A 27981-nucleotide genomic window follows, 5' to 3' on the forward strand; every position below is an offset into this window, starting at 1 on the left:
CACACATTAGGGTTTGCTTTATTGCATGACGTTTGCATAAGAAAAAATAATGAAAACTGTAAGGCATCATGCAGTCATCAATAAGCTAATCATTAACTGTTCACTTAAGATAGGTGGACACATAATCTAAAATTAAAAACCTAGTTCCAAAAAAGTACATAAAAAGTTTAACATGATGAACTTTTAAATATGGTTTACATTTGTAGTTTCATATTAAAAAGTGCTTCAAAGGTAGTCTGGAAAGTTGCTCTTTAAAAATGGTGCTGGGGGTAATGTCAGATTATAAACTAAATTCTAATTATTTTTATGGAATTAGAAAGCTACATTGTGATATTCAGCTTACTTGAATCAGTCTTCAATTCTCACTCAAATTAGGTTGATAAGATATTAATAATCTAAACATCTGTTTTCTAACCAACAAAAGTCTATTGAACTCAAGTTATGCATGTCGAGTGATCAAATCTCTGAGTAGGCCTGAATGGTGAGACCCTGAACCGATGTGGGCTGGTGTTAATCAATGTACTGAGCCATCCAGCGGAAGCCTTCTCCATAACCTTGTCTTTTGAGCACACTACACATAAAAACTTCTAAGGGCCGGGCATTCAGTTCTTTCAGAGATACACTGCCCTAGAAGAGAAGATAGACATTATGTTGAATGACCCCTTAATGAAATAAAAGCTCCACTCCCCAGGAGAACTGCAGCTCGTACATCTTAGAACAAAGGGTGACTGTGATAAAGCCACGGCTGTTTGGCATCCAAGTACCCTCCCCTAAACACACAGGACGTCTCCTCTCACTCTGCTGGAGGACAGGATGTCTGCTCAGTGGGACAGAGGTGAGCTTGTGAGGCACACAAGAATGAAAATAATCGGTGACTTAGAAAAAATTCAAGTTACCTGGGACAACTGGCTTCACTTATATTAAAAACAAACATTCTCTGAGTAGGTTTATGACTAAACAAGGCATTTCTTAAAATTAATGTAATGTGGAGCAGGGACTTCCCTGGCAGTCCAGTGGGTAAGACTCTGAGCTCCCAATGTGGGGGGCGCCAGTTCGACCCCTGGTTGGGGAACTAGGATCCCACATGCAATGCAGCATGGCAAAAAAAAAATAAAATTAATGTGCAGTTATTAAAAAGAAGAAACAGAAAATAGACCAAAGTCTACCATATCTAACATAAGAGTCTCCTTCCATAGGCTGCAATATTTCTCTACTCTGGGATTTTTCAATACTAAGGTCCTTCCCCAAAACAAATACCAGTAAAAATGAATGCAAAAATAATGTGTCTTAAAGCTTATTATAAATCATATGTTCAGAAAACCCCAACACTGCTATGGCCAAGTTTACATTTTATTTTTATCTGTGGTGAACTCTTAAACACTGAACTGAGGGCCTAAATACACTACTGGTATGCTTAAACATTCAAGTATATTATTTAGTGGCTAATTCTGAAAAATTATGACAAAACTTTGAAAGCTTTCATTTAGTTTCTCATAAGCATAGGCTTTGATTTTTTTTTTTTTTTTTTGCGGTACGTGGGCCTCTCACTGTTGTGGCCTCTCCCGTTGCGGAGCACAGGCTCCAGATGCGCAGGCTCAGCGGCCATGGCTCACGGGCCCAGCCGCTCTGCGGCATGTGGGATCTTCCCGGACCGGGGCACGAACCCGTGTCCCCTGCATCGGCAGGTGGACTCTCAACCACTGCGCCACCAGGGAAGCCCGTAGGCTTTGACATTTTTGATATCACCAAGAAAAGGTTTCATTTCATTCAGTGGTAGAAAGAAAATAAATGAGGACATTAAAAAACGACCCAAATGTATAAATGACAGTTTTTAAGGAAAAAAAATGAAAATGGGCTTATGAGGTAGGACAATAATAATTTAAAGACATCTGGTTATACACCTGAAACTAGTATAATGTTGTATGTCAACTATACCCCAATTAAAAAAAAAAAAAGCCAGACTGTACCAATTAAACCGATAAGAATGATTACTGTTAGGGGTAGTGTGGGAACACACTATTTCAGAAGATTAAAAATAAATAAAATAAAAAGATATTTGTACTACTGAATGAAATATTCACACTTGTCAAAAAAATTCTTTTTTTTTTTTTTTTTACCTTTCCTGTTGTTTGACCATATAAACCAAACATCTCTCGCAACCTCTCTTCACTGATGGCTTCAGGTCTGTCAATCTTGTTTCCAAGAATCAGTATAGGCACGTTAGCAACAGTTTCATCTGTCATTAGTGACTGAAAAACAAAACAAAACAAAATGAACGACAAGATGTTGATATGAAACCATCTAAAGGTTCCTTGTGACAAGCTACCAAATGGGCATCAAGGACTCATTCTCTGTCATACCCGTCAGTTTGGCTAACTTTCTTTGGCAAACTCTCCCTACATTTTTTTTTTTTTTTTTTTTTGCCGTGCACGGGCCTCTCACTGTTGTGGCCTCTCCCGTTGCGGAGCACAGGCTCCGGACGCACAGGCCCAGCGGCCATGGCTCACGGGCCCAGCCGCTCCGCGGCATGTGGGATCTTCCCGGACCGGGGCACGAACCCGTGTCCCCTGTATCAGCAGGCAGACTCTCAACCACTGTGCCACCAGGGAAGCCCTCTCCCTACATTTTAAAGTGAGCTCAACAAACCCAAAGCTCAATTCTTCTGCCTCCCTAAGTCTCCTTCTGTAAATGCTCACTCTGTGAATAGACCCAACACTTTGAAGCATGCAGACCTGGTTTCATTTCTAGTTCTGCTGCTTTTGAGTTGTGAGATCTTACACAAATAAGGCTCATTGAAGTTCAAAGAGAATTTGCAATAGTACCACCTGCCTTATGGAGTTAATCTGAGAATTAAATGAGGTAATATGCACAGTGCTGGGCACAATGTAGGAACTCAGGAATTCCCTGACCCTGTTCCAAGACCAGAGACTATCTGGACTTTTCCACATGAATAAGTACTTGTTTGCTTGCTCTAGGCAGAGGCATGGCCAGGTCAACCTTCCATCAAATCATGGACCTGCTTTCTCTGTGGACCCAGATCTAGCACTGACCTTGCCTACTGCTTCTGAGCCCCTTTATGAAGCATGTGACCTGGGAGACGGGAGAGGAGGTGGCTACACATGGCCCTGATCACTCCTGGGAGTGGTGACAAAGATAGCATGTTATGCCATTTCCAGGTTCTGGCTAACTCCTGAAGAAACCAGCATCCTAGGAGGACCAGGGGCTTCAGATCAAGCCACTACAGGAATGTAGCAGACATGAAATATACTACAAGGGCACACTCTGCACAGAGTGAGCCCAAGCCTTCAGGAAGGAAGTCTGCATTAGTATCTCCTCAATAGCTACAATTACTCCAAGCTACTCCCTCTACATTCTAAGTAGAATAATCTCAGAACTCCACAAATTGTCAGGAGTTACATCAGAGGCTGCAAAAAAGCCACACTCTGATACCTACACATCCAGCCTATTTCCTCAGGCTTACCAGAGTGATTCAACTATGTTTAGTTTTAATTATTTAACTTACATCAAGTTCTTCTTTTGATTCTAACAGCCTTTCATGGTCTGCACAATCCACCAGAAATACAATGCCATTGATAGCAGGCAGGTAGTTTTTCCACACTCTTCGAGCTAATAAAAACAATCAGGAGTTAGATTTTATTTGCTGGTCAAACCTAGCAGATAGTTTGAGGGAAGAGTCCAACAAGATATCAAGTGTAGTTATCCCTTAGCTGCTGCTACTTCATTATATACTCAAGTTAATCTTTCACCCAATATTGCCAAAATCTTTCCAGGTGACCAAAGAAGAAATAACAGGTTTTCCTTGATTGTGGGCAAGTCAAATACTTCACTCTGCCCCAATTTTCCTATGTTAGAAGAAGAATTAATACTTGCTACTAATGGACAAGGATGCACATTAAGTTCATTGGAGGGACCACTACTGTTTCTTATATGCAGTGTTCATTTTTTTGACATTCCTTGTTTACCAGTTTTTTGCCAGTGATAAATCTGGAGTCAGTGACAGAAGGAAATTAGTATCGGGTACAGACTTGTTAAGTTAAAATAATAAAGCAAACTGTTCTACTCATAACAGAACTTAAAGTTTATGAAACCATTAGGGTAATTTTTGCCATGACATTCTCTTTTAGAGGGGAAAACAGTTTTGGGGGTACCCTAGGGGAAGGTAACTTTATTTTCTGACTTCAGTTTTATAATATACCTTAAAATAATATAGAAATGAAGTCTCAAACTCCATTAGGTTCTAAATCTAATCATTATATTCCAGGAATTAGTTTATGTATATTTTAAACAATTGATATATGTCTCAAATGTGCTTTCACTAGCCACAGGCTTTGTAATATTCATTATTTATGAATTACCATGTGGTGGATACTGCTAAGTCCTTTTGGGGATATTAAAAAATAACTAGGATTTCAGTCCCATTAAGTTTAGTAGAGGAAATAAGACAGTCGTTCCACACTTGCAGATATGTATACAAACACACTAATTGCTACGTAAGTATAGTTGAGAGCACTCCCAGCTGGGAGTGGCTTCTCAGGGGAGGCAGCGGGACTTACACTGGGCCCTGAAGGTGGGTTACCTATGTGCAGATGGGGATGGCATAAGCACAGAGGTGGGAGAACACCAAGATGGTTTGGTTTGGTTGGAGTAAAGAGAATGGGAAAGGGTATAGTGGGAAATAAAGACTCAAAAAGTAAAGTGCGATCAGATCATAGAGATCCTGAGTGCCAGGTCAGTGAGTCTGGCCTTTATTTTATAGGTAATGAGTTAGCCACTGAAGGTTTTTCATATAGAGCAATAACATATTCATAACATGATTACGACAGTAAGCGAAAGGTGGACTGGAGCAGGGTAAGAATGGAGGCTAAATTTTACTGATATGCTTTACCACCAAAAGCAATTCAGACTTAAATTGGAGTACCATGAAAATCATCCTTTGCATTTAAAGCGTTTATCTAGGGGTAATAACTCCTAAATTTTAAGTCTACCCTGGCTTTCTTTGAATAGAATGAGATTTCATGCACTGGAACATAATGGTCACATTTTTATTAAATAAAACAAAGCAATAGAATCTCACCTTGAACATGTCCACCCAGATCAAAAGTTGTAAATGTCATGCCAGCAATGGTTAGTTCTTCTGACGCTAAATAATAATACAAAATATTTTAACAACATGAAAATTAGACATCCATTCCTGGTATATATTGCCACTTAAAGTTTGATTTACTTTAATTGCAAATAAGGTCAAATGAAAAAGCAATTCTCTGTTGTAACTACTATATTCCCTTTCATATTGCCAATATAATGCACGTAAATGGTAATATTCATTTCTAGTATTCACTACCCACCACAAATCCAACACTTACTTATTTTTCCTTCTCTATCCTGCTGAAATTGACAATTATTTACTGTGAATTCAAGTGACTGCTCCAACCTAATAATTTTTCCTGTAATTCATCTTAAACGAAAAAGGTGAAATAACAGTATTCTCTCATGGCTGTCATATTTCGCAGGTGACAGTCTTTAATGACAAACACAATTATAATAAAAAATTTGGCTATTATTTCTTCAAATATTTTTTCTACTCCCTTCCTTCCCCTTCTGGGACTTCAATGATAGGTTTGCTAGACTACTTAATATTGTCCCACAAGTCACTGAGGCTCCGTTGATTTTTTTTTCAGTCATTTTTCTCTGTGTTTCTTTTAGTTTCTATTGCATTGACTTAAGTTCACTGGTCTTTCCTTCTGCAGTATTGGCACTAATTTGCTACTAATCCTTGGGACTTCCCTGGTGGTCCAGTGGTTAAGACTTGTGTTCCACTGCAGGGGTGCGGGTTCAACCCCTGGTCAGGGAACTAAGATTCCACATGCCGTGCAGTGTGGGACACCCTCCACCCCACAAAAAAAATTGCTATTAATCCTATCTAGTGAAAATTTCATTTCAGATATTTTATTTTTCTTTTCTATAAGTTCCATTTGGTTCTGTCTTATATCTTCCATTTCTCTCATTATGTTCATGTTCCCCTTAAATCCATTTTTTTTTTTTTTTGCGGTACGCGGGCCTCTCACTGCCGTGGCCTCTCCCGCCGCGGAGCACAGGCTCCGGACGCGCAGGCTCAGGGGCCATGGCTCACGGGCCCAGCCGCTCCGTAGCATGTGGGATCTTCCTGGACCGGGGCACGAACCCGTGTTCCCTGCATCGGCAGGCGGACTCCCAACCACTGCGCCACCAGGGAAGCCCTCCCTTAAATCCTTAAGCATATTCATAACAGCTATTTCAATGTCCTTATTTGCTAATTCCATCATCTTTTTTACTTCTGCCAACATCTTTGTTACAATCTGTTTTTACTGATTAATTTTTCTCCTGGTTATGGATCATACTTTCCTGCTTCTTTGCATGTCTAATGATTTATTGAATGTTGGATTTTTTTTAAATTAATTAATTAATTTATTTTTGGCTGCACTGGTTCCTCCCTGCTGTGCGCAGGCTTTCTCTAGTTGTGGCGAGCAGGGGCTACTCTTCCTTGCAGTGCGCGGGCTTCTCATTGCGGTGGCTTCTCTTGTCGTGGAGCACGGGCTCTAGGCACACGGGCTTCAGTAGTTGTGGCGCACTCACGGGCTTAGTTGCTCCGCGGCATGTGGAATCTTCCCGGACCAGGGATCGAACCCGTGTCTCTGGCATTGGCAGGCGGATTCTTAACCACTGTGCCACCAGGGAAGTCCCTGGATGTTAGATTTTGTTGTATCCTTTTCAAGAAGGTTGGACTTTGGGAATTCCCTGGTGGTCCAGTGGTTAGGACTCAGCGCTCTCACTGCAGGGACCCTGGTCAGGAACTAAGATCCTACGAGCCACGGGACACGGCCGAAAAAAAAAAAAAGAAAAGAAAGTTGGACTTTGTTCTGGCAGGCAGTTAAATTGCTTGCAGATCAGTTTTTTGGGTTGTTTTGTTTTTGTTTTTGTTTTTTTGCGGTACGTGGGCCTCTCACTGTTGTGGCCTCTCCCGCTGCGGAGCACAGGCTCCGGACGCGCAGGCTCAGCGGCCATGGCTCACGGGCCTAGCTGCCCCGCGGCATGCGGGATCCTCCCAGACCGGGGCACGAACCCGTGTCCCCTGTATCGACAGGCGGACTCCCAACCACTGTGCCACCAGGGAAGCCCCGCAGATCAGTTTTTAAGTTTTGTTAGGGCAGACCTAAAGTAGCCTTTACTTTGGAGCTACTTTAGCCCCATTACTAAGATATGATCCTTTGGAGTATTCAACAAGGTCTCTCCTTTTTGGCTGGTGTGAACTTGGATTCCCGGCCCCATGTGAGCTCTGGGAATTATTTGGCTAACAACTCCACTATAACTGTTCTTCCAGAAATTATTCTTTGACTGGCCATGTGTATTTCACCCTATGTATGCACAGATTGGTAATCAGCCATGAAAATATCTGGAGTTCTGGGATTTACCTGGTGGTCCAGTGGTTAAGACTCCATGCTTCTACTGCAGGGGGCCCAGGTTCGATCCCTGGTCAGGGAACTAGATCCCGAATGCATGCCACAACTTAAGAGTTCGCATGCCACAACTAACACCCGGCGCAGCCTAAATAAATATATATATTTTTTTAATTTCTGGAGTTCCTTCTCTGCAGAGCTCCTTCCTCTGTGGTAATCTGCCCAGCAAATTCTAGTCACCTCAGCCTCCCCAAATTCTGGTCTCTGTCTCCTCAACTCAGTAAGACTACTGGGTTGTTTGGGTTTCCTCTCCCTACACCATGATCTGAAAATTACCTCCTGTGATAAAACTTGAATAGAGAATCATTTGTTTTTCTTCTCTCAGGAATCATAGCCCTGTACTATGTTGTAGTAGATATTTTTGTCCAGTTTTCTAGTCATTTACAGTGGGATGGTAATTCCAGACTCTGTTATTCCCTCAAGGCCAAAAGCAGAAGACCCCCTACAATTACAATGAAAGGTTCAGTATAATTGTTAACTATTCAATATAACTATGAGACCCCAGAGTAGTTTATCTTGCTAAAAAAATTCTGTATGAAGACTGCCAACTGAATGAATAAGTAATACAATTTGTGTTCAAAGCATGATCCTTTCCATAAGGAAAAGATAATGCTTGGATGTGGTTGGCAAACTACCTCTATGGTTACAATCCCCAGTACGCTCCGTGCTTTCTAAAAGAAGTCCCAATTTGATTCAGATACAGAACACTGTTAACATCCCAGCAAGTTCCCTCTTGCCCCTTCCCAGTCTACACCTCCACTCCCAGAAGCAAGCACTGATCTGAATTCTATCACCACAGGTTTGTTTTGCCTGTTTTAGAATTTTATATAAATGGTATCATATAGTATATAAATTTTGTGACCAGCCTCTTCCATGCAATATAATATGCATCGTATGTATCAGCAGTTTATTCCTCTTTCTTGTTGAGTAGAATTCCATTGTTTATCCATTCTTTTTCTGAAGGACATCTAAGCTGTTTCCAGTTTGGGGCTACTACAGATAAATAAAACTGGTATAATAAACATTCTTGTATGAGAATTTTGGTGAACACATGTTTTTCATTTCTCCTAGATAAATACCTAGCAATAGAACTGCCAGATCATAGGGTAGATATATGTTACCTTTTTCACATATGCTTTTTCTTTTAAAATTTTTATTGGAGTACAGTTGATTTGCAATGTTGTGTTAGTTTCAGGTGTACAGCAAAGTGAATCAGTTATACACATATATATATATATATATACCCATTCCTTTTCAGATTCTTTTTTTTAAGATTTTTAAAAGATTTATTTATTTATTTAAAAGATTTATTTATTATTTATTAATTTATTTTGGCTGCGCCAGGTCTTAGTTGCAGCACATGGGATCTTCGTTACCGCATGTGGGATCTTTAGTTGCAGCATGCAGGATCATTTGTTGCAGTATGCAGACTTCTCAGTTGTGGCATGTGGGATCTAGTTCCCTGACCAGGGATCGAACCTGGGCCCCCTGCACTGGGAACATGGAATCTTACCCACTGGACCACTAGGGAAGTTCCTATTTACTTATTTATTTTGGCTGAGCTGGGTCTTAGTTGAGGCACGTGTGATCTTCGTTGCCATGTGCGGGATCTTTAGTTCCGGCATGCGTAATCTTTCATGGTGGCATTTGAACTCTTAGTTGCGGCATGCATATGGGATCTAGTTCCCTGAACAGGGATTGAACCCGGGCCTCCTGTGTTGGGAGCGAGGCATCTTAGCTACTGGACTACCAGGGAAGTCCCCAAATTCTTTTCCCATATAGGTTATTACAGGATATTGAGTAGAGTTCCCTGTTAGTTATCTATTTTTTTAAATTTCTTTTTAAAAAATTAATTTATTTTTGGCTGCATTGGGTCTTCATTGCTGCACGCGGGCTTTCTTTAGTTGCAGTGATTGGGGACTACTCTTCGTTGCGGTGCATGGGCTTCTCTTGTTGCGGAGCACAGGCTCTAGGCACGTGGGCTTCAGTAATTGTGGCATGCGGGCTTAGTAGTTGTGGCTCACGGGCTTAGTTGCTACGCAGCATGTGGGATCTTCCTGGACAAGAGCTCGAACCTGTGTCCCCTGCATTGGCAGACAGATTCTTTTTGTTTTTTTTAAAATTTTATTTATTTTTTTATATAGCAGGTTCTTATTCGTTATCCATTTTATACACATCAGTGTATACATGTCAATCCCAATCTCCCAATTCATCACACCTCCCCGCCCCCCGGCCGCCACTTCCCCACCTTGGTATCCATACGTTTGTCCTCTACATCTGTGTCTTTATTTCTGCCCTGCAAACTGGTTCATCTGTAGCATTCTTCTAGGTTCCACATATATTCGTTAATGTACGATATTTGTTTTTCTCTTTCTGACTTACTTCACTCTGTATGACAGTCTCTAGATCCATCCATGCCTCTACAAATGACCCAATTTCATTCCTTTTTATGGCTAAGTAATATTCCATTGTATTTACGTACCACATCTTCTTTATCCATTCGTCTGTCGATGGGCATTTAGGTTGCTTCCATGACCTGGCTATAGTAAATAGTGCTGCAATGAACATTGGGGTGCATGTGTCTTTTGGAATTATGGTTTTCTCTGGGTATATGCCCAGTAGTGGGACTGCTGTGTCATATGCTAATTCTACTTTTAGTTTTTTAAGGAACCTCCATACTGTCCTCCATAGTGGCTGTACCAATTTACATTCCCACCAACAGTGCAAGAGGGTTCCCTTTTCTCCAGACCCTCTCCAGCTCTTATTGTTTGTAGATATTTGATGATGGCTATTCTGACCAGTGTGAGGTGATACCTCATCGTAGTTTTGACTTGCATTTCTCTAATAATTAGTAATGTTGAACATCTTTTCTTGGGCTTTTTGACCATCTGTCTGTCTTCTTTGGAGAAATGTCTATTTAGATCTTCTGCCCATTTTTTGATTGGGTTGTTTGTTTTTATGATATTGAGTGGCATGAGCTGTTTGTATATTCTGGAGATTAATCCCTTGTTGATCTCTTCATTTGCAAATACTTTCTCCCATTCTGTGGGTTGTCTTTTTGTTTTGTTTATGGTTTCCTTTGCTGTGCAAAAGCTTTTACACTTAATTAGGTCCCATTTGTTTATTTTTGTTTTTATTTTCATTACTCTAGGAGGTGAATCAAAAAAGATATTGTGGGACTTCCCTGGTGGTGCAGTGGTTAAGAATCTGCCTGCCAATGCAGGGGACATGGGTTTGAGCCCTGGTCTGGGAAGATTCCACATGCTGCGGAGCAACTAAGCCCGTGCACCACAACTACTGAGCCTGCGCTCTAGAGCCCGCAAGCCACAGCTACTGAGCCCGCAAGCCACAACTACTGAAGCCTGCACACCCTAGAGCCTGTGCTCCACAAGAGAAGCCACTGCAATGAGAAGCCCACGGACTGCAAATAAAGAGTAGCCCCCACTCACCACAACTAGAGAAAGCCTGCGCGTAGCAACAAAGACCCAACACAGCCAAAAATAAATAAATTAATTAATTAATAAAAAAAAAGATATTGCTGAGATTTATGTCAGAGAGTGTTCTGCCTATGTTTTCCTCTAAGCGTTTTATGGTTATCCAGCCTTACATTTAGGTCTTTAACCCATTTTGAGTTTATTTTTGTATATGATGTTAGAGAGTATTTTTAATTTCATTCTTAAAAATATGGAATGCTTCACGAATTTGTGTCATTCTTGTGCAGGGGCCATGCTAATCTTCTCTGTATCATTCCAATTTTAGTATATGTGCTGCCGAAGTGAGTACACATATGTTTTTTGATTAATTTAAAAATATTAGTTGAAATGAATGTGAGCCACAGGAAGGTTGAGATAGCATCTGTTTTGTGCCACTGCTTTTACTCCTAGTACTTAGAACAATGTCTGCCATAGAGCAGGTGCTCCAAAAATATTTGTTGAATAAATTAAAAAGGGCAACATCATAAAATTTTTAAAATGACTTACACCTAATATAAGACCACTGTGTAATCTCTTCCATTTCTATTGCTTTTGCAGATAATTTTGTGTACTCAATTTCACCATGATCATTTTTCTTTAACAGTATTGTTCTTGTATCAGAATCTTATTTGTCAAGCCCCACTTTCCTCTCCTAATATAAAAAAAAAGTATCAATTTTACAAAATCTTCCTTTTCCAACTTCACTCACTAACAGCTTTAGACATAAAATGGTAATTTGTTTTGCTCTGTTTTCCTTCCTTGTTCTTTGTGTATTTACTGAACTAAATTAACTATCATATTATCTACTTTTTAGTCCAGTTCTCAATTTTATACTCATTACTAAGGCCAACACTCATTATTTCATAATTAATCTATGGATTAACTTGTCTTTAAACTCTCTGTGTACTTGATTCATCATCTTTTCAACAGTAAAAGTAAGTTCACAGGTATTTTAAGATTAGACTTCTGTTTCTAATAATTTTATCACTTTAACATTAACTTTACTTTCTCAAACAGTACCTATTACATAATCTTATATACAGGATGATACGTATTAAGTGATTTATAGAATCATTATAGTCTTTCAGGTAGTCTTTCTAAAAGGAAGCACAGTAAATTATTTTTTAATTATTTTAAAACTTTCTAGGGAATTCCCTGGCTGTCCAGTGGTTACAACTCGGTGCTTTCACTGCTGTGGGCCCAGGTTCAGTCCCTGGTTGGGGAACTAAGACCCTGCAAGCCGTGGGGTGCGGCCAAAAAGAACACCAAAAACCAAAAACCTTTCTATAAGTGTATCAATACATGCCCTGTTTTTTGGAATAATTCTATGGTCTTTATATTAGAAATAGTTCAGGTTGTTAGGACTGGAAAAATAACTGGTTAACAAGTTGAGAGCTACCAGCAAAGTATAAGACTATAATCTGTCCATTGAATAATGATTAAAATAGTACAGTTCTAAAATTTGAAAGAAATTTAGGTTATGTAACAAGCTAATGGTGACTATTTATAACCTAAGCAATATGTTGTTGAATAGTATCATAATCCCTGAGGCAATAACTTTTTAATTCCTCTAGCTGGACAATGGTATACTAACTGATAAGAAGATATGAGTATTATTTCAAGATCTAAATATACTCCCTAGAGTTGGGTCACTTATTATTTACTATACTATTTTAAGAACAGGTGAAATGACCTGATCATAATTTATCCACCAAAAAAACAAACAAAACCTTTTGGTTAGGGCCTATGAATTGGTATCACTTGATCAAGTAATATATTGTATGGGAGAATATACTTACTGGGATGTAACGTTGGGACATGTTGTCCAAGTCTATCATCTTTTAGCATGTGTAGCAATGTTGTTTTTCCCGCATTATCCAATCCAAGAAATACCAATTTACCAGTTTTCTTATATAATCCTGCAGAATAAGAGCTATGATTAGTCAAAGTGACATCTGACAGACTACACAAATAAAATGACTTTAAATAAAAGTATAATATAATATTCACAATTTAGTTAGATACTTTTCCTAATTACCCCAGATTTCTGATAAACACTTATTAACCCTTTGAACTTTTAATATTTTATAAACTGGCCTGAAAAAGCTTGGATATCTAACCTATTTTTAGTTTTGAAGAGCTATTTTAAATTTATTATGATTTGGGAAGTCAAATCATTATAAAACTAAACTTTGCCCCGATCAATAAATTTGTGTGACCTAAACTTATCTTGCAATGCCAAAATGCCAATTCCCTTGACAATTTATCTTAAATCCTCTTTTATTTTAGTTTATCCCTTGATAAATATCTGTGTCCTCTACTAGAGAAACACTCATAAAATACATGACATCATGTATTTATGAAGCTAGACCACAAGAAAAAGAGTATTTTTCCACAGATAAAAATAAATTAACTATTTTTGACAATAAAAATTACAGTGAGTTTTTTTTCAGTAAAAACGTTTAGTTCACTGTCAAATTTCCCTGAGAATACAGTTAAACTATTCACATGATTGCATAACACTAAGCAACAACAAAAATATCCAAGCACATAATTTTAAATATATCAGTCAAGCATTGATAAAGGGATAAACAGATAAAGACAGCATTGACCAATTTACAGTAGACTGGCATTTACTGCAAAGTTCCATATTGAGCTATACATATATATGTGTGTGTGTGTGTGTGTGTGTGTGTGTGTGTGTGTGTGTGTATTTTAAAGACTTTTCTTAGAGCACTTTTAGGTTTACAACAAAACTGAAAGGAATGTACAGAGATTTCACATATACCTCTGTCCCCACACATACATATCCTCCCCCAAGAGGACAAAAGTTTAATGACACATATTCAACAGTATACAGAGTATTTTCACCGCCCTAAAAAGTCCTCTGTGCTCTGCCTATACATCCCATCCCACCCAAGGCCCAGCAACCACTGATCTTTTTATTGTCTCCATATTTTTGCCTCTTCTAGAATGTCATAGCATGTCATGTAGTTGGAATCACTCAGTATGTAGCCTTTTCAGATTGGCTTCTTTCACTCAGTAATATGCATTTTAGTTTCCTCCATGTATTTTCATGGCTTGATAGTCCGTTTCTTTTTAGTGCTGAATAATATTCCATTGTCTGGCTATACCATAGTTTATCCATTCACCCACTAGAGGACACCTTGGTTGCTTCCAAGTTTTGGCAGTTATGACGAAAGCTGCCTCAAACACCTGTGTGCAGGTTTTCGGGTGGACGTAGGTCTACAGGTGGATGTAAGTTTTCAACTCCTTTGGGTAAATACCAAGGAGCACAATTGCTGGATTGAATGGTAAGAGTATGTCTAGTTTTATAAGAAACCAACAAACTGTCTTCCGAAGTGGCTGTACCATTTTTTCATTCCCACCAGCAATGAATGAGAGTTTCTGTTGTTTCACATCCTCACTAGTATTTGGTGTTGTCAGAATCTGGATTTGGGGCATTCTAATAGGTGTGTAGTGGTATTGAAATTTATTTTTCATGTCTTTAATTGTCTAATACCCATGGAATTCCATGAGGACAGGGAATGCAGCAGCAGCTCAAAAAACAATAAATGAAATTTTTAAGACATTAGGCAATTACAGATTCAGGCCATCCATTTTCTAATAAGTTCGTGCCAAAATAACATCTAGTTCTTTACCCACATTTAAGTTTAAGAAGTAAATTATTTAAGTCCTAATCTTTTGATCACATACTGACCAACAATTCCAATCCTAAAGAGAAGATTGTTTTCCATACTTACTTGAGCTGGGATACTACATCTCTCCTTTAATTATAAATCTGACTAATAATCTCCTTAAATAAACATTTCTATTTCTTAAAAGATTTCTATACAGACTGTTTCTAACCAACACACTCAATCTTACCACCCTTTTTTTTTTAATATTTTATTTATTTTTGGCTGCGTTGGGTCTTTGTTGCTGTGCACGGGCTTTCTCTAGTTGTGGCGAGCGGGAGCTACTCTTCGTTGTGGTGCGCGGGTTTCTCATTGCGGTGGCTTCTCGTGTTGCGGAGCATGGGCTCTAGAGCGCAGGCTCAGTAGTTGTGGCACGTGGGCTCAGTAGTTGTGGCGCACGGGTTTAGTTGCTCCACGGCACATGAGATCCTCCCAGACCAGGGATCAAACCCGTGTCCCCTGTATTGGCAGGAAGATTCCTATCCACTGTGACACCAGGGAAGTCCCTACCACCCTAACTTTTAAATAGTAAAAGTGTACAGGATAATATACTAAAAGGGAACAACTACAGCATTTAATCTTTAAACTGAGTTGGACTAAATTCTTATTTTGTGGTAGGCACTGTTAAGCACCTGCAAACATTTCACTTAATCCTCAACTCTGTGAAGTAGCATTATTATCCTCTTTTTTACAGAGGGGAAATGAAGGCTCAGAGTTAACTTGCTCAAATGCCGAAGTCAGATCTGAGATTTGAACCTATGTTTGATCCCAAAGCTTTGGTTCATTTTCATTTCTCTATACTGCTTCCTAAAGTTAGCACTATTAACCTTCTTGTTCCTGATTGTGATGCAATCTATTTTGCCTTTTCAACATAATTCAGCATAGATTCATTGTTCTATAAACTGAGATATAGATTCCAACATGTTATAACCCAAAGCCCCAGCAAAATAAAGTTTAAAAGCCTCTATTTCTGACCCAGTTCTTGCAAATATGTGACAAAATATTTCAGTCTGATAAAAAGATTTAAGAATTCTCTTGGAGGTAGTATAGAGAGATCTGACATTTGACCTGTAGTAGAGCAACAGTATAAAATAATGTGAGGAATTATATTTTTAAAAAGAAAAAAAACCACTCTGGGTTTTTAAAAATTTGCAACTAAGGTTCAACTAAGAAATAAAAATACAGTGACAAAATTTGATCTTACATTTTTATCCTTTCAATATATAGTAGTCAAACAAAATTTATATTTCCCAATCAAAATTTATTTCCTCAGTCAAGATTATGTTTGTGGAGAAAGAAATATTTATATAGGAGATATCATTCCATAAGTATGGTTGTGGCCAGTTTAGAACTATGTTGACCACTCTGTAATTACATGAAATGCTTCTCTTTCTGCCAGTTTACAAGATGATGGTTATAAGGAGACTAAACTTAGGACAAAATTTGAAAATAGGAGACTAGAAATATTTTCATTAATTATTGCAATAATAAAATTGTGCATATCCTAACATAAAAGTTAATCAAAAGCCTGGTTCAGGGGGAAAAAAAAAGCCTGTTTCACCGAAAAATGTGACAAGTCAAGGGTGTCAATAAAAGAATGGGAAGCAAAGAGTTTTCCTATCTTTAAAATCTATAAAGAGAGGAAAATCACTAGTCAGAATTGCTGGGTAAACAAGACTCATTTAGTAGGTTATAAAATGCCATTTATAATATATGAGGTACTTTATGGAACATGCATTTTTATAATAATAATAAAAAAAGAAACAATGCATTGGATTCCGGTGAGGATTACATGAGGTAAAGCATGTAAAGCTCTTGTGCAAACTGGCTAATAAATGGTAGCTATTCCTGTTAATAATATGCTTATCAACAACCTTAAAAGATAGGAATTATTATTATTTTACAGATAAGGAAATTAAGGCTAAAGTGGAGAAAAGAGTTTGTCTAAGATTACTTTGCAACAGGTATAATGAGTAATTGAACATGTTTGTATGATTCCAGAGCCCACATTTGTAACTACTGGGTTACATACAAAGAGGCTCTGTACAAATAAAAGACACTTTTATATAAGTAGGATTAAATGGGATAACAAAAGAGAACAAAGGGCCAACATTACCTAAAAACTGTAGCACACTGCTGAAACCACTGTAAATCCAGTCAAATATGAAGGACATAGCCAAATCTTATAGGGTCTGGAAAAAAAAGTGTTTTGAATTTAGTAGTCAACATTAAACACCAACAACATTAAACATCAACTGTGAGTAAATAATCCTACAAGCTTACTACAAAGAATTAAACACTCTTTTCCATGCCAGTCTAACCTGATCTACACTGATTAATAAAAAACAAAATGTCATTAAAATACCAAGTAGAGACCATTCTTTGCCCCTCAAAGTAGCAAACATGAAAAAATTATAACAGTCAAGACTAGAAAAAATGTGGTAAAAGAAGCATTATTAGTGGCAGTATAAATTGGTACAAATCTTTTTCAAAACCAATTTGACAATAATGTATCTGTTGATACCATTTGACCCAAGAATTCTACTTTTAGAAATTGTCCTAAATATGGAAAAGCTTATGTATAAAGATGTTCATCAAAGTGTTCCATAAGAAAATTTTTAGAAATAATCTATGTTCAATAGTAAATTAAATATAGTATCTATGGCATATGAAATATTTACCAAAACCTTGGAGTGGGGGACGGGAGAGAAGGGAGAAAAGAGGAGAAGAAAGGAAATTGATCATGAAATAAATTTCCGAGTCTGATTTTACCTATGTGGAGTAAAAACCCTTTTTCTTTTTCTTTTGTTCTTTTGTAGCAGTTGGTACCAGACAGTAAATTTCTGGGTTTGTTATCTTTCTGCATTTTTCAAATTTTAATCATGTTACTAAATGTAAAAAAAAAAAAAAAAAAGATTAAATCACAGTAGAAAATACAGAGCATAGTTCAATTCAGCATTTACTTGACATGTACTTGATAAACTAATATAGCTAATATGGAAAATAAGAGAAAAAAAGTCTCTTTAGAAAAAAAATCACTTATACAAAAATATGCTTTCAGATCAACAAAGTTCATTTTCTAGAGCTGAACAAAAAAACCCAGGCCCCAAACTTGGGCCAAGTCCCAAAAGTTTGAAGGGTTGTGCTATCTTTGATATTCTTCAGACTAAGTATGACACACAACACTGCTTTCTATAACTGCCTCTCCCTCCAGTGGGCTGCCAAGCTGGACACAGATGGGGCCACCAAACTCAATATTCCTAGAGGGTAAGATGTTGAGAGCACATCACCTTGAGAGTCAGAAACAGAGAAAAGAGACAGCCTACCTCCAGTCTGTACAAGGCCTAGCAGTGTTTACTAGGAAATCCCCTGGATCCTGGCAATAGATTCTCCCCTCTTCTATTAACTTCTTACTTGAATTAGCGTAAGCAGAATTTTGTTCTTGCAATCAGTTGATTCCTGATTAAGACAGAGTGACTGGCAAACTATGAATAGTTTCATTTGTCAGTGTCACAAGAATGAGAACTACAACAGCAACATAAATATATAAGAATCTATTATCTTAGAAGTTCTCATTTTACTCAAGTTGAAAATTACACCTCCTTCTACTATTATCATTTTAGGTCATATAGAAATTGAAACTTAAAGTCAGAGAAAATATATACAGGTGGCTTGTCTTTTCTGAAGATTCTGAGGTATATGCTTTTCAAAGGGAATCATAATAATTTTCACTGTAGAGAATCAAATAAAGCAGTGGTGTGTTGAGATATTTAATTTAATTTAATATATATTTACCTAGTTCATATTACATCCAAAGTCTGGAGCTAGACATCATGGGGAATACAAATATTGATGACAAACATGGCTCTTTCTCTCAAAAAGATTATACAGTGATAAATTAGCTACACAAATGCAATTAAACTGAAAAATGTTAAAACTGAATAGGATATTATCTAAAATGGTAACAACTCACCCTATAGAGTTTCAAGACTCATTCAAACACAAGGGGAAAAAAATGCCCATACTCTAAGTCCTAAGCTACCAGGGGAGTAATGATCATAAGAGCATAAAAACAAAATAATAAAAATAAATAACAGAGATATGAGGTATTTATGTGCATACCAACAGAAAGAGGTTATGGTTTGCTCACAAATGCACTTTATATTTTGTATGAAAAAAGAGAAAACCAGTCCTGCTTGTCTCTACATCCGAAGTCCTATTTCCATAGTTCTATGGTGACACCAGGGTACAGCTAAGGAAAGGTTTCTTAGATGGTGTTTAGCCTGAATGGGTACAGCAAAAAGTCGGGAATTGTTAGATAATATGACTGGGGTTAGGGGACCGCAAACTGAGAGTAAAAAATCAACTGGTGCTAATTAGTGATGCAGAAGCCAGATTGATAAACAAATCTGAGACTAAATTTAGACATTAGGTCTTCATGCCTGCTATTTTTAATATATGAACATAAGAAACGATGCTGAATTCGCCTTTCAACTTAATAAAACAAAGCAAAACAAACAAACAAAAAATATCAGCTACCATTTATTGAACGAGCATTATGGTCTAGAGGTTAAGAGCAGGAGCTCTGGTGCTAGGACTTTACTATCTACTTTAGGTAAGTTACTTCACTTTCCTCATCTGTAAAATGGGGATAACAATATTACCTGAGGTGGTTATTGTGAAAATTGATTAGTACACGCAAAGCATTTAGTATTTTGCATGGAGGAAGCATTTAATTTTAGCTGCTGTTATTATTATTTCTTCTACTACATGGCCCACAGTACTAGACACTTTACAGATATCACCACTAAATACCCCAACAACCTTTCAGAGTACATATATTATTGTTCGCATTTTACAGAAGAAGCTGAAGTTACAGTAAGTAAAACTCAACTATTAATGATAGGCACAACTAAGTTTGATAGGCACAACTGAGTTTCAAACATGAGTTGAACTTCCACGTCCATCCCCTTTCCCTTACATTGCATTGCCTCTCTAAAGCTTTATAACAATAGTTTTAAAGGTTTAAATTTATTTAAGTCATTACATACCCATTTTTTAATAACTCCAGCTCATTACAGAGTCATTACATGACTCTGACATGTAATTCCTTCCTCTCCCTCACATCCAACACCCAGTCATTCCTTAGTTCTAACAATTTCTGCACTGAAGTCTCAAGCTTTCTTTGATGCTCACAGGAGCCACCTAGTCAAAAGCCTTATTGTCACTTTCCAAAACTACCATCTTAACATCAAAATGTGTTTCTACCCATCTGTACATGCTCTCCAGAGTAGCTTCCCCAAAATATCATCTTGGACTTGTTGCATAGTCAGGGTGACTATAACTCCCAGTTTGCTGGGGATAGTCTCAGCAAAGTTATTTCAGTGTAATTATTAACAGTGCTTCCTCTCACTCTCAAAAGGGTCCTGATTTAGGTTAAATTATATGGCCACGCTATGCTTGTGGATGTAGAGTCACTGGAGGTTTGTGAGCTGAGAAATGATACAATCAAACTCCTAGGCCCGTATTCCACATTCCACTCTTAGCTACCTTTCTAAGTTTAATACATATTACTTCCCTACTTGTAGCTTTCCCCAGACCAAAGTAAACTGCTTGCCATTCACCACTGGCGACCTGGACTTTACTACCTTAAAACCTCTGCTCATTATCCTTCCCAGCATCAGAATGTTCTCCCACTATCTCTGCTAAAGTCTCCTTGCCTCCAGCACCAGCCAAATGCTATGAAAGAAATTAATTCTCACTTGAGGGACAGATATAGATGGAAGAACCAAAAGAACCCAGGAAGGGTAAAAGAACTAGAAGAGAGAGGCAAGGAAAGAAGTTAGCCACATTAAATGCAGAGATGTCACAGCTAGCTTTGGTGACAAGGAGACAACAGTTGGCAGCATGAGTAGCCTGCAGTGGAGTGGTAGTACAGGAGAGCCTATGGCCGGTACTTAAAGCACAGCAGAGCTGTGTGACCTTGAACAAGTTAAAATCTCTCAGGGTGTTTTAAGAGCAAATGAGATACAATGTACAAAGTAAGTATCAATATTTAAAACCTGGCTTCTGTCATTATTGAGAAGAGAATGGGACAGGAGGTTAACAGGTGGAGGCAGTGAGGAAATTCTTCTTTCATTCTTTTTCTTTTTTATTTTTTTTTTTTGCGGTACGCAGGCCTCTCACTGTTGTGGCCTCTCCCGTTGCGGAGCACAGGCTCCGGACACGCAGGCTCAGCGGCCATGGCTCACGGGTCCAGCCGTTCTGCGGCATGTGGGATCTTCCTGGACCGGGGCACGAACCCGTGTCCCCTGCATCGGCAGGCAGACTCTCAACCACTGCGCCACCAGGGAAGTCCTAGGAAATTCTTCTTTCAAAAAGTTTGAAATGGGATGAGGGAAATGAGGTTTTCTTCTTAAGGAAGGGTGAGGCTTGAGAATGTTGATAAATTGAAAGGAAGGAGCTAGTGACAAGGAAGAGGTTAAAGATGAGAAAGAGAAGGAATTAACCAAAAGGGTCAAAGTCTCAAGAGGAGCCTGGGCAGAGAGCACACTCCTTCTCTAAGATGAGAAGGAAGGAAGGCCAGGAAAGATGAAGAAGGGGTGTAACTACTGAGCCTGCGCGCCTGGATCCCGTGCTCTGCAACAAGAGAAGCCACCACGATGAGAAGCCTGCACACCGCAACAAAGAGTAGCCCCTGCTCGCCGCAACTAGAGAAAGCCTGCACAGCAACGAAGACCCAACACAGCCAAAATTAAATTAAATTAAAAAAAAAAAAAAGAAAAGCTACTGTGGGGAAAAGATCGAATTAAAAGATTGCTAAAAAGAGCCAGGGACTTCCCTGGTGGCGCAGTGGTTAAGAATCCGCCTGCCAATGCAGGAGACGCGGGTTCGAGCGCTGGTCTGGGAAGATCCCACATGCCGCGGAGCAACTAAGCCCGTGCGCCACAGCTACTGAGCCTGCGCTCTAGAGCCCATGAGCCACAACTACTGAGCCCACATGCCACAACTACTGAAGCCCGCATGCCTAGAACCCGTGTTCCGCAACAAGAGAAGGCACCGCAATGAGAAGACTGCGCACCACAACGAAGAGTAGCCCCCGCTCACCACAACTAGAGAAAGCCCTCACACAGCAACAAAGACCCAACGCAGCCAAAAATAAATAAATAAATAAATAAATAAATAAATAAATAAAAAGAGCCAGTTGCTAGGGTTGAAAAACATTCACAGCAGTACCAATCTGTACTGATTTCTATCCCTCACCCCCCCACCCCAAGCAATGCTCAGCCTTAGAGAACAAGGAGCGAATGGGGTTTAGGGACTTCCAGAACAGCAAATGAAAAAAAGATAGGGGAGCAGGAATTTGACAGTACTAGCAACAGAGACTGAAGTAATCTGATCAGAAGTTCAGTCTGAGTGGATAAGGTATAAACACAGATAGCGCATGGAATGGGGTGAGGATCAAAGGCAGGCTCCTCACAGAATAGAAATGGAAGAATAGGGGAAGAGTCTTTAGCTAAATAGCAGGTGTAGATGTAGTAAAAGGGTGCGAGAAGTGAAAGGTGGGTCAGAATTGTGTCTGCACAGTGGAGGAAAATGTGGGGTTCAGAATTCAAGAAAGGATTGGGTCTGGGTGGTGGCCAGCTCCAAGGCCTGGCTCTGGCATGGGCAGCTGAAGAGAATTAGGGGTGAAGGATTCGGGAAGCTGGGCTATTCCACACTGACAGGCAGTGGAATCATCTAGAATATTGGAGGGTAGTGTTTTAGAAAGCAAGACTGTGAATCAAGTGGCAAAATCCTTACTGAAGATGACTGTTGGTAGGTGAGAGTCACGAGGACTCAGGGAGGGTAGAGTGGGTAAGCCATGCAGGTAAATGGATTTTTTTGCATAAGGATGGTACCAATTTGCTTTTGTATAATTTGTCCCAAGATAACTAATTTAATAACATATATGGAGAAACTCTTCTTTAGAAATTAATGAGATATTTACATTTCTATAAAGTCACGGTTTCTGAGATCCTTAAACAGAAACTCCTTAAGCTAGGAGTCATCAGTCATTTTAAAGTAGAGGGAGTGATGTAAGTCAGAAAGAGAAAAACAAATACTGTACGTTAACACATATACATGGAATCTAAAAAAATTTTTTTAAAAAGTTCTGATGAACCTAGGGGCAGGACAGGGATAAAGACGCCAACATAGAGAATGGACTTGAGGACGGTGCGGGGGGCAGGATAAGCTGGGACAAAGTGAGAGAGTGGTATGGACATAGATACACTACCAAATGTAAAACCCATAGTTAGTGGGAAGCAGCTGCATAGCACAGGGAGATCAGCTTGGTGCTTTGTGTCCACCTAGAGGGGTGGGATAGTGAGGGAGGGAGGGAGATGCAAGAGGGAAGAGATATGGGGATATATGTATATGTATAGCTGATTCACTTTGTTATACAGCAGAGACTAACACACCATTGCAAAGCAATTATACTCCAATAAAGATGTTAAAAACAATAAAGTAGAGGTAAAAATGCCAACTAAGAATAAAAGTTACTTAGCCACAAACAGATACCTGAGCCCTGAGAACAGGTTACACAACACCATGAACACACTATTAAGACATGTGAAAAGCAAAGGTCAAGAACAAGGAAACATATACACGTCAGCAGATTTATTTATTGCATGAACACCAAACAGGAAAAGTTGCTAAGCAGATTAGAAAAGTGATCTACTCAAGTAACATGAAAATCAGTGCAAAGGGTGTAATGGAACAGAAATTCTCAGATTACAAATAACTTCTGAAAGCCTTGCCCCATTAAACTCATAAGGACAACTCCATTTTTATGAAATGTCCAGAATAGGCAAGTCTTTAGAGTAAATAGATTAGTGGTTGTCAGATTGGGGGGAAGGTGAAATGGGGAGTGGCTGCTAATAAGTACTGGGTTTCTTTTGGGGGTAATGAAAATGTTCTGGAGTTATTGGTTATGGTTGCACAACATGATGAACTAAAAAAACACTGAATTGTACATTTATAAAGGTAAGAAGTGTATGTACAAGTACCCTTTATGGTATGTATTCTCTCTCAATAAAGTTATTATTAAAAAATAAAGAAAATTATATGTTAAAAATTTACATGGGCTTTTAATATTTATAACTAATATAAGTAATTTAGCAAAGTCATTTAGGTATGAACTTTTTTTTTTTTTTTTTTTTTGCGGTACACGGGCCTCTCACTGCTGTGGCCTCTCCCGTTGCGGAGCACAGGCTCCGGATGCGCAGGCTCAGCAGCCATGGCCCACAGGCCCAGCCGCTTAGCGGCATGTGGGATCCCCCCGGACCGGGGCACGAACCCGTGTCTCCTGCATTGGCAGGCGGACTCTCAACCACTGCACCACCAGGGAAGCCCTAGTTATGAACTTTTAAAAAATATACATAAGGGAAAAAAAATACACATGAGATGACAAGATATAAATACTCCAAAAAGTAGTGCTGGTAGAAAATAAAAAATATTCTAAGGAGGTAAATCCTATTCAGAATAGAATTCTAGAATCAATACATTAATAACTTTGGGAAGCAAAGCATGGTAGAGCTGTGATAAAATGGATGGAGTGCCTGTCCTAGAATTTAAAAAATCTAAACTGAATATGCATCTTTTTTTTTTTTTTGGCTGCACCATGCAGCAAGGGGAACTTCCCCCACCAGGAATGGAACCTGTGACCCCTGCAGTGGAAGCTCGGAGTCTTAATCCCTGGACCACCAGGTAAGTCCTGAATGTGCATCTTTCGAAATACCATAATTTCATTCTGGGAAACCCAATCTTTCTGAGTGCCAGTTTGCTTCTCCATATAAGGGAAATACCACCTGCCTCACAGAATGTTAAGAATGATTAACTATGATAATGTACATGAAAACACTTTGAATACTACCCCATATAAGTGGTATTAATTCTTTCAAACTAAGTTAATTAAAATTCAAATCACAAAACTTTAAATGCCAATTTTCAAGTTAACTTCAATATTAACAACTATTAATATGAAAAAGTTTTTTTTCATAATGTTCTGATTTTACTTTAAATATTAATAGCACCACCACTGTCACCAGAAAAGGCATTAGAAGAGTTTCCTTCAAATCCAGGTAAGGAAATTTCACTAGGAGAGATTAATCGCAATTTTCTACACAATTTTGTCAAGCTTATGATTAAAATATGTACAAATTCCATAAGATTAGTATACTATCTGTAAACTAATTTAGGAACTATACATACCTCTCTCTCAGATTCAAACAGTACTAGAAATACAAAGGCCAAACTCTGCTTGACCATGTTTTGTAGAATTTCAGCAAGGCCCTATGCCTTTCAGTCGTCCCTCGGTGTCCTAGAGGATTGGTTCCAGGCCCCTACACCCCATCCTCAAGTCCCTTATATAAAATGTCATAGTATTTACATATAATCCACGCACATCCTCTAGTATACTTTAAATGATCTCTCAATTACTTATAATATCTAATACAATGTAAATAATAAGCAAATAGTTGTAAATACAATGTAAATGCCATGTAAATAGTCGCCAGCACTTGGCCAATTCAAGGTTTGCTTTCTCAAACTTTCTGGAATTTTTTCCCCCAAATATTTTCCACCCATGGTTGAATCCTTAGAGTGGAACCCGTGGATACGGAGGGCCAACTCTGCTAAAAGTATGGACAGTGACAATGTTGAATGTTTTAAGACAATGTTACTTTATAAATACTCACCCCTAAAATTGTTAAATTCTCTTTTTACAGCCTTTATTGAAACGGTGATGCAAATAAAAAAACTCTAGAAAACATTTTAGGATTGAATGTATAGCAATTATAATAATGGAACTAAAAACTAAACCTTTTAGTTCGTGTAATGAACAAAAAGTACATAATCAATTTTCCTTTAAGGGAAAGTGATGCTCGATTGAAATAAGGTTAAATCTATGTCAAATATAAATAGGATTTTTTAAGAGGAAAGGAAAAACAACTCTGTATTAAAAAAGTTGCGCACCTAAGTACTGAACTTGGCTACAATGAATTAAGAAAAAAAAAACTGACATAAGCAATGACAAATTTAATCATTAAGATACTTTTGACTCAAATTGTTCTAAAAGCTATATACAAGGAAGAGAAACTTTTCAATACCATGATTTGAAAATTATTTGCTTAGTAATGTTTTGCAGAAAAATAATTTAAATGAGTTTCAGCCAAGTGTACTTAAAGAAGAGGGTGGAGAAATAATGAATCATTACTATAGAATTCTGATTTATAAGCTTCAAATGACGTGGCAGTGATTTTCATTTCTGATAGCCTACTCTTCGGTCTCAATTCTTGCTTGAAGTGCAAGGCAAAGGAAGGTTAAAATGTACCCTATTCAAACTGCTAATCTGCATAATTAATGACAATGCTTCTTTAATATTTCTAAAATGAAGGCAACACCTTCCTCTTCTGCAAACTCAGAAAACACCAATGAACTATCCTACAGTTTTTAAAGTTCAAAATATTTTGGTGACGAACGCAAGCCCACTAAAACAACGTTTGATATACACATTGCTTTGAAATATCAGCACCACTAATTATTGATAAAATGTAAACCTTCCTGTATTCCTCATGTGTAAAATAGAGATGATACTATTACTTCCTCATTGGATTGCTGTGTGCATAGCTAGCGCCTTACACATAGTAGAAAACAAATGTTCCTGTCCTTTCATTTGCTTCATTTAGACTTACTCTAATTCGTATTCTAACACTTAACACTGAACACAGGACATTCTTCAGCGTGAGACACAGTGGTAGTATAGATCTTGATATAGCAATAAAAACGTGCAACTAATATTAGGTTTAGTTTTTCAAATTAAAAGGATTTCTTCATCTCATTTTGTCCCATGTACCTAACACCTTAAATTCCTGACGCGTTTGGTTTTTTTGGTCAACAATGTTAGAGTTTTCGCTGTTGTCAAAATCAATTTCTATCTTGTTAGAAACTCGTGAAATAATCCCTAAATCATTGCAGTTTTCCCCCAACAGTTTATCTTTTTCCCAGTCAGCTGGGACTTGGGCTATGGGAAGACGTTACCCACTAGTGGGAAAGGAAGTTCGATTTGTTCCCGCACTAAGTGGGAGAGCTGAGAACAACAAGCCGCGTCACAGCCTCTTGAGCTGTCAATGATCCCGCCGCCTTCACCTTACTCGGTGAGGAAACTGAGGCCGAGGGGAAGGAAGGGCTTGCCTGCAGTTCAGAGTCATCTCGTTCATTCCTGAAGTAACACACCGTTTGACAGCAGCGGTGTCCTATCCGGATGACCGTCAGAGAGGCCCCGCGAAGCACGAAAGGAGCCCGTCCTCTTTCCCGCCGCCAGATTCCAGGGCAGAAAACAGGAGCCCCTTCCTCGCCCGGCTACAGGCAGGGGCATTGGGTGGGCCCAGGCACGAAAGGCGCTCCTCCCCCGGGGTCCACAGCTGCCGCCCGCCGGTTCTCCGGGGAGGAGAGGCCGCCACTTACCTGCGATTGGAGAGAACACAATTCCTTGCTTGGCGTCGACCCTACTCACTCCGACACCGAACTGCAAAGCGCGATGGCTGCCGCGGCCCTAGTCTGCGCTAGCTCCTTCCGGGCCGGTGCGTGCTTCTCTCCAGAAGGTTCGCAGGACAGCAGCGCCGTGCGCCTCTAGTTCCGCCTCCTGGCGGTTCCGCGGCCAGTCCCACCGCTGAATGCTCCCAGAACTGGGGCCTGCTCCCCATACACGCCTGAAGGGGCTGCACGGGCTGCGGGCCTAGGCAGAGAAGGTAACACCGGTTCCTAGCGTGGGGAGATTATACGTGACATGATTTTCTGAAAAAATACATTTTCAAAGTGCACCTGTTTCTTGAGTTCAACAAGTAATTTACAAAATGTAACTATGAGCTTTAAACAAGACTGTCTTGACCCCAGCCGTTCTTTGCTCATGGATGTTACTTTTCTTAAATGTATTTAAATGGGAATACTTGGGTGCCTTGAATGAAAGTGGGATGATAGCACTTCCAAGATTGCTCTTAAGCCTAGGATTCTAGGTGATGCGGACAGAACAAGGAGGTGTTTGGGGACTGAAGCAGAGTTATTCGATAGATTCCCAACAAAGCCTATAACTGGCTCAGCTGGATCTCCCCCTCTTTCGTTTCAGCCTCAGGAAATGCCTTATTCTATTGGTCCTCCCTTTGCACTTGTCATTCTTTCTGCCAGAACTGCTTCCCCAGATCTCTCCTCTCCACCCAGCTAACTCCTACACACTCTTCAGGTCTCAGCACAGATAGC

General features: G+C 39.1%; 1 protein-coding gene and 1 non-coding gene across 2 annotated transcripts; both read right to left on the reverse strand.

Moving 5' to 3' along the window:
- SAR1B (secretion associated Ras related GTPase 1B) lies at positions 1–27319 on the reverse strand. Its single transcript, XM_065873455.1, has 7 exons — positions 27193–27319; positions 16802–16877; positions 12787–12906; positions 5096–5161; positions 3524–3627; positions 2118–2249; positions 1–627 (listed from the first exon to the last, which is right to left on the reverse strand). Exons 2-7 carry the CDS (start codon positions 16857–16859, stop codon positions 511–513), a joined length of 597 nt encoding a protein of 198 aa, XP_065729527.1. The 5' UTR covers positions 16860–16877; positions 27193–27319; the 3' UTR covers positions 1–510.
- LOC136121831 (U6 spliceosomal RNA) lies at positions 11193–11297 on the reverse strand. The gene has a single exon (XR_010655832.1). It is a non-coding gene; the product is annotated as a U6 spliceosomal RNA (small nuclear RNA).
- Positions 27320–27981: the final 662 nt, after the last annotated feature.

Source organism: Phocoena phocoena, chromosome 3 (assembly GCF_963924675.1).
Source record: "Phocoena phocoena chromosome 3, mPhoPho1.1, whole genome shotgun sequence".
NCBI classification, from domain to species: Eukaryota; Metazoa; Chordata; class Mammalia; order Artiodactyla; family Phocoenidae; genus Phocoena; species Phocoena phocoena.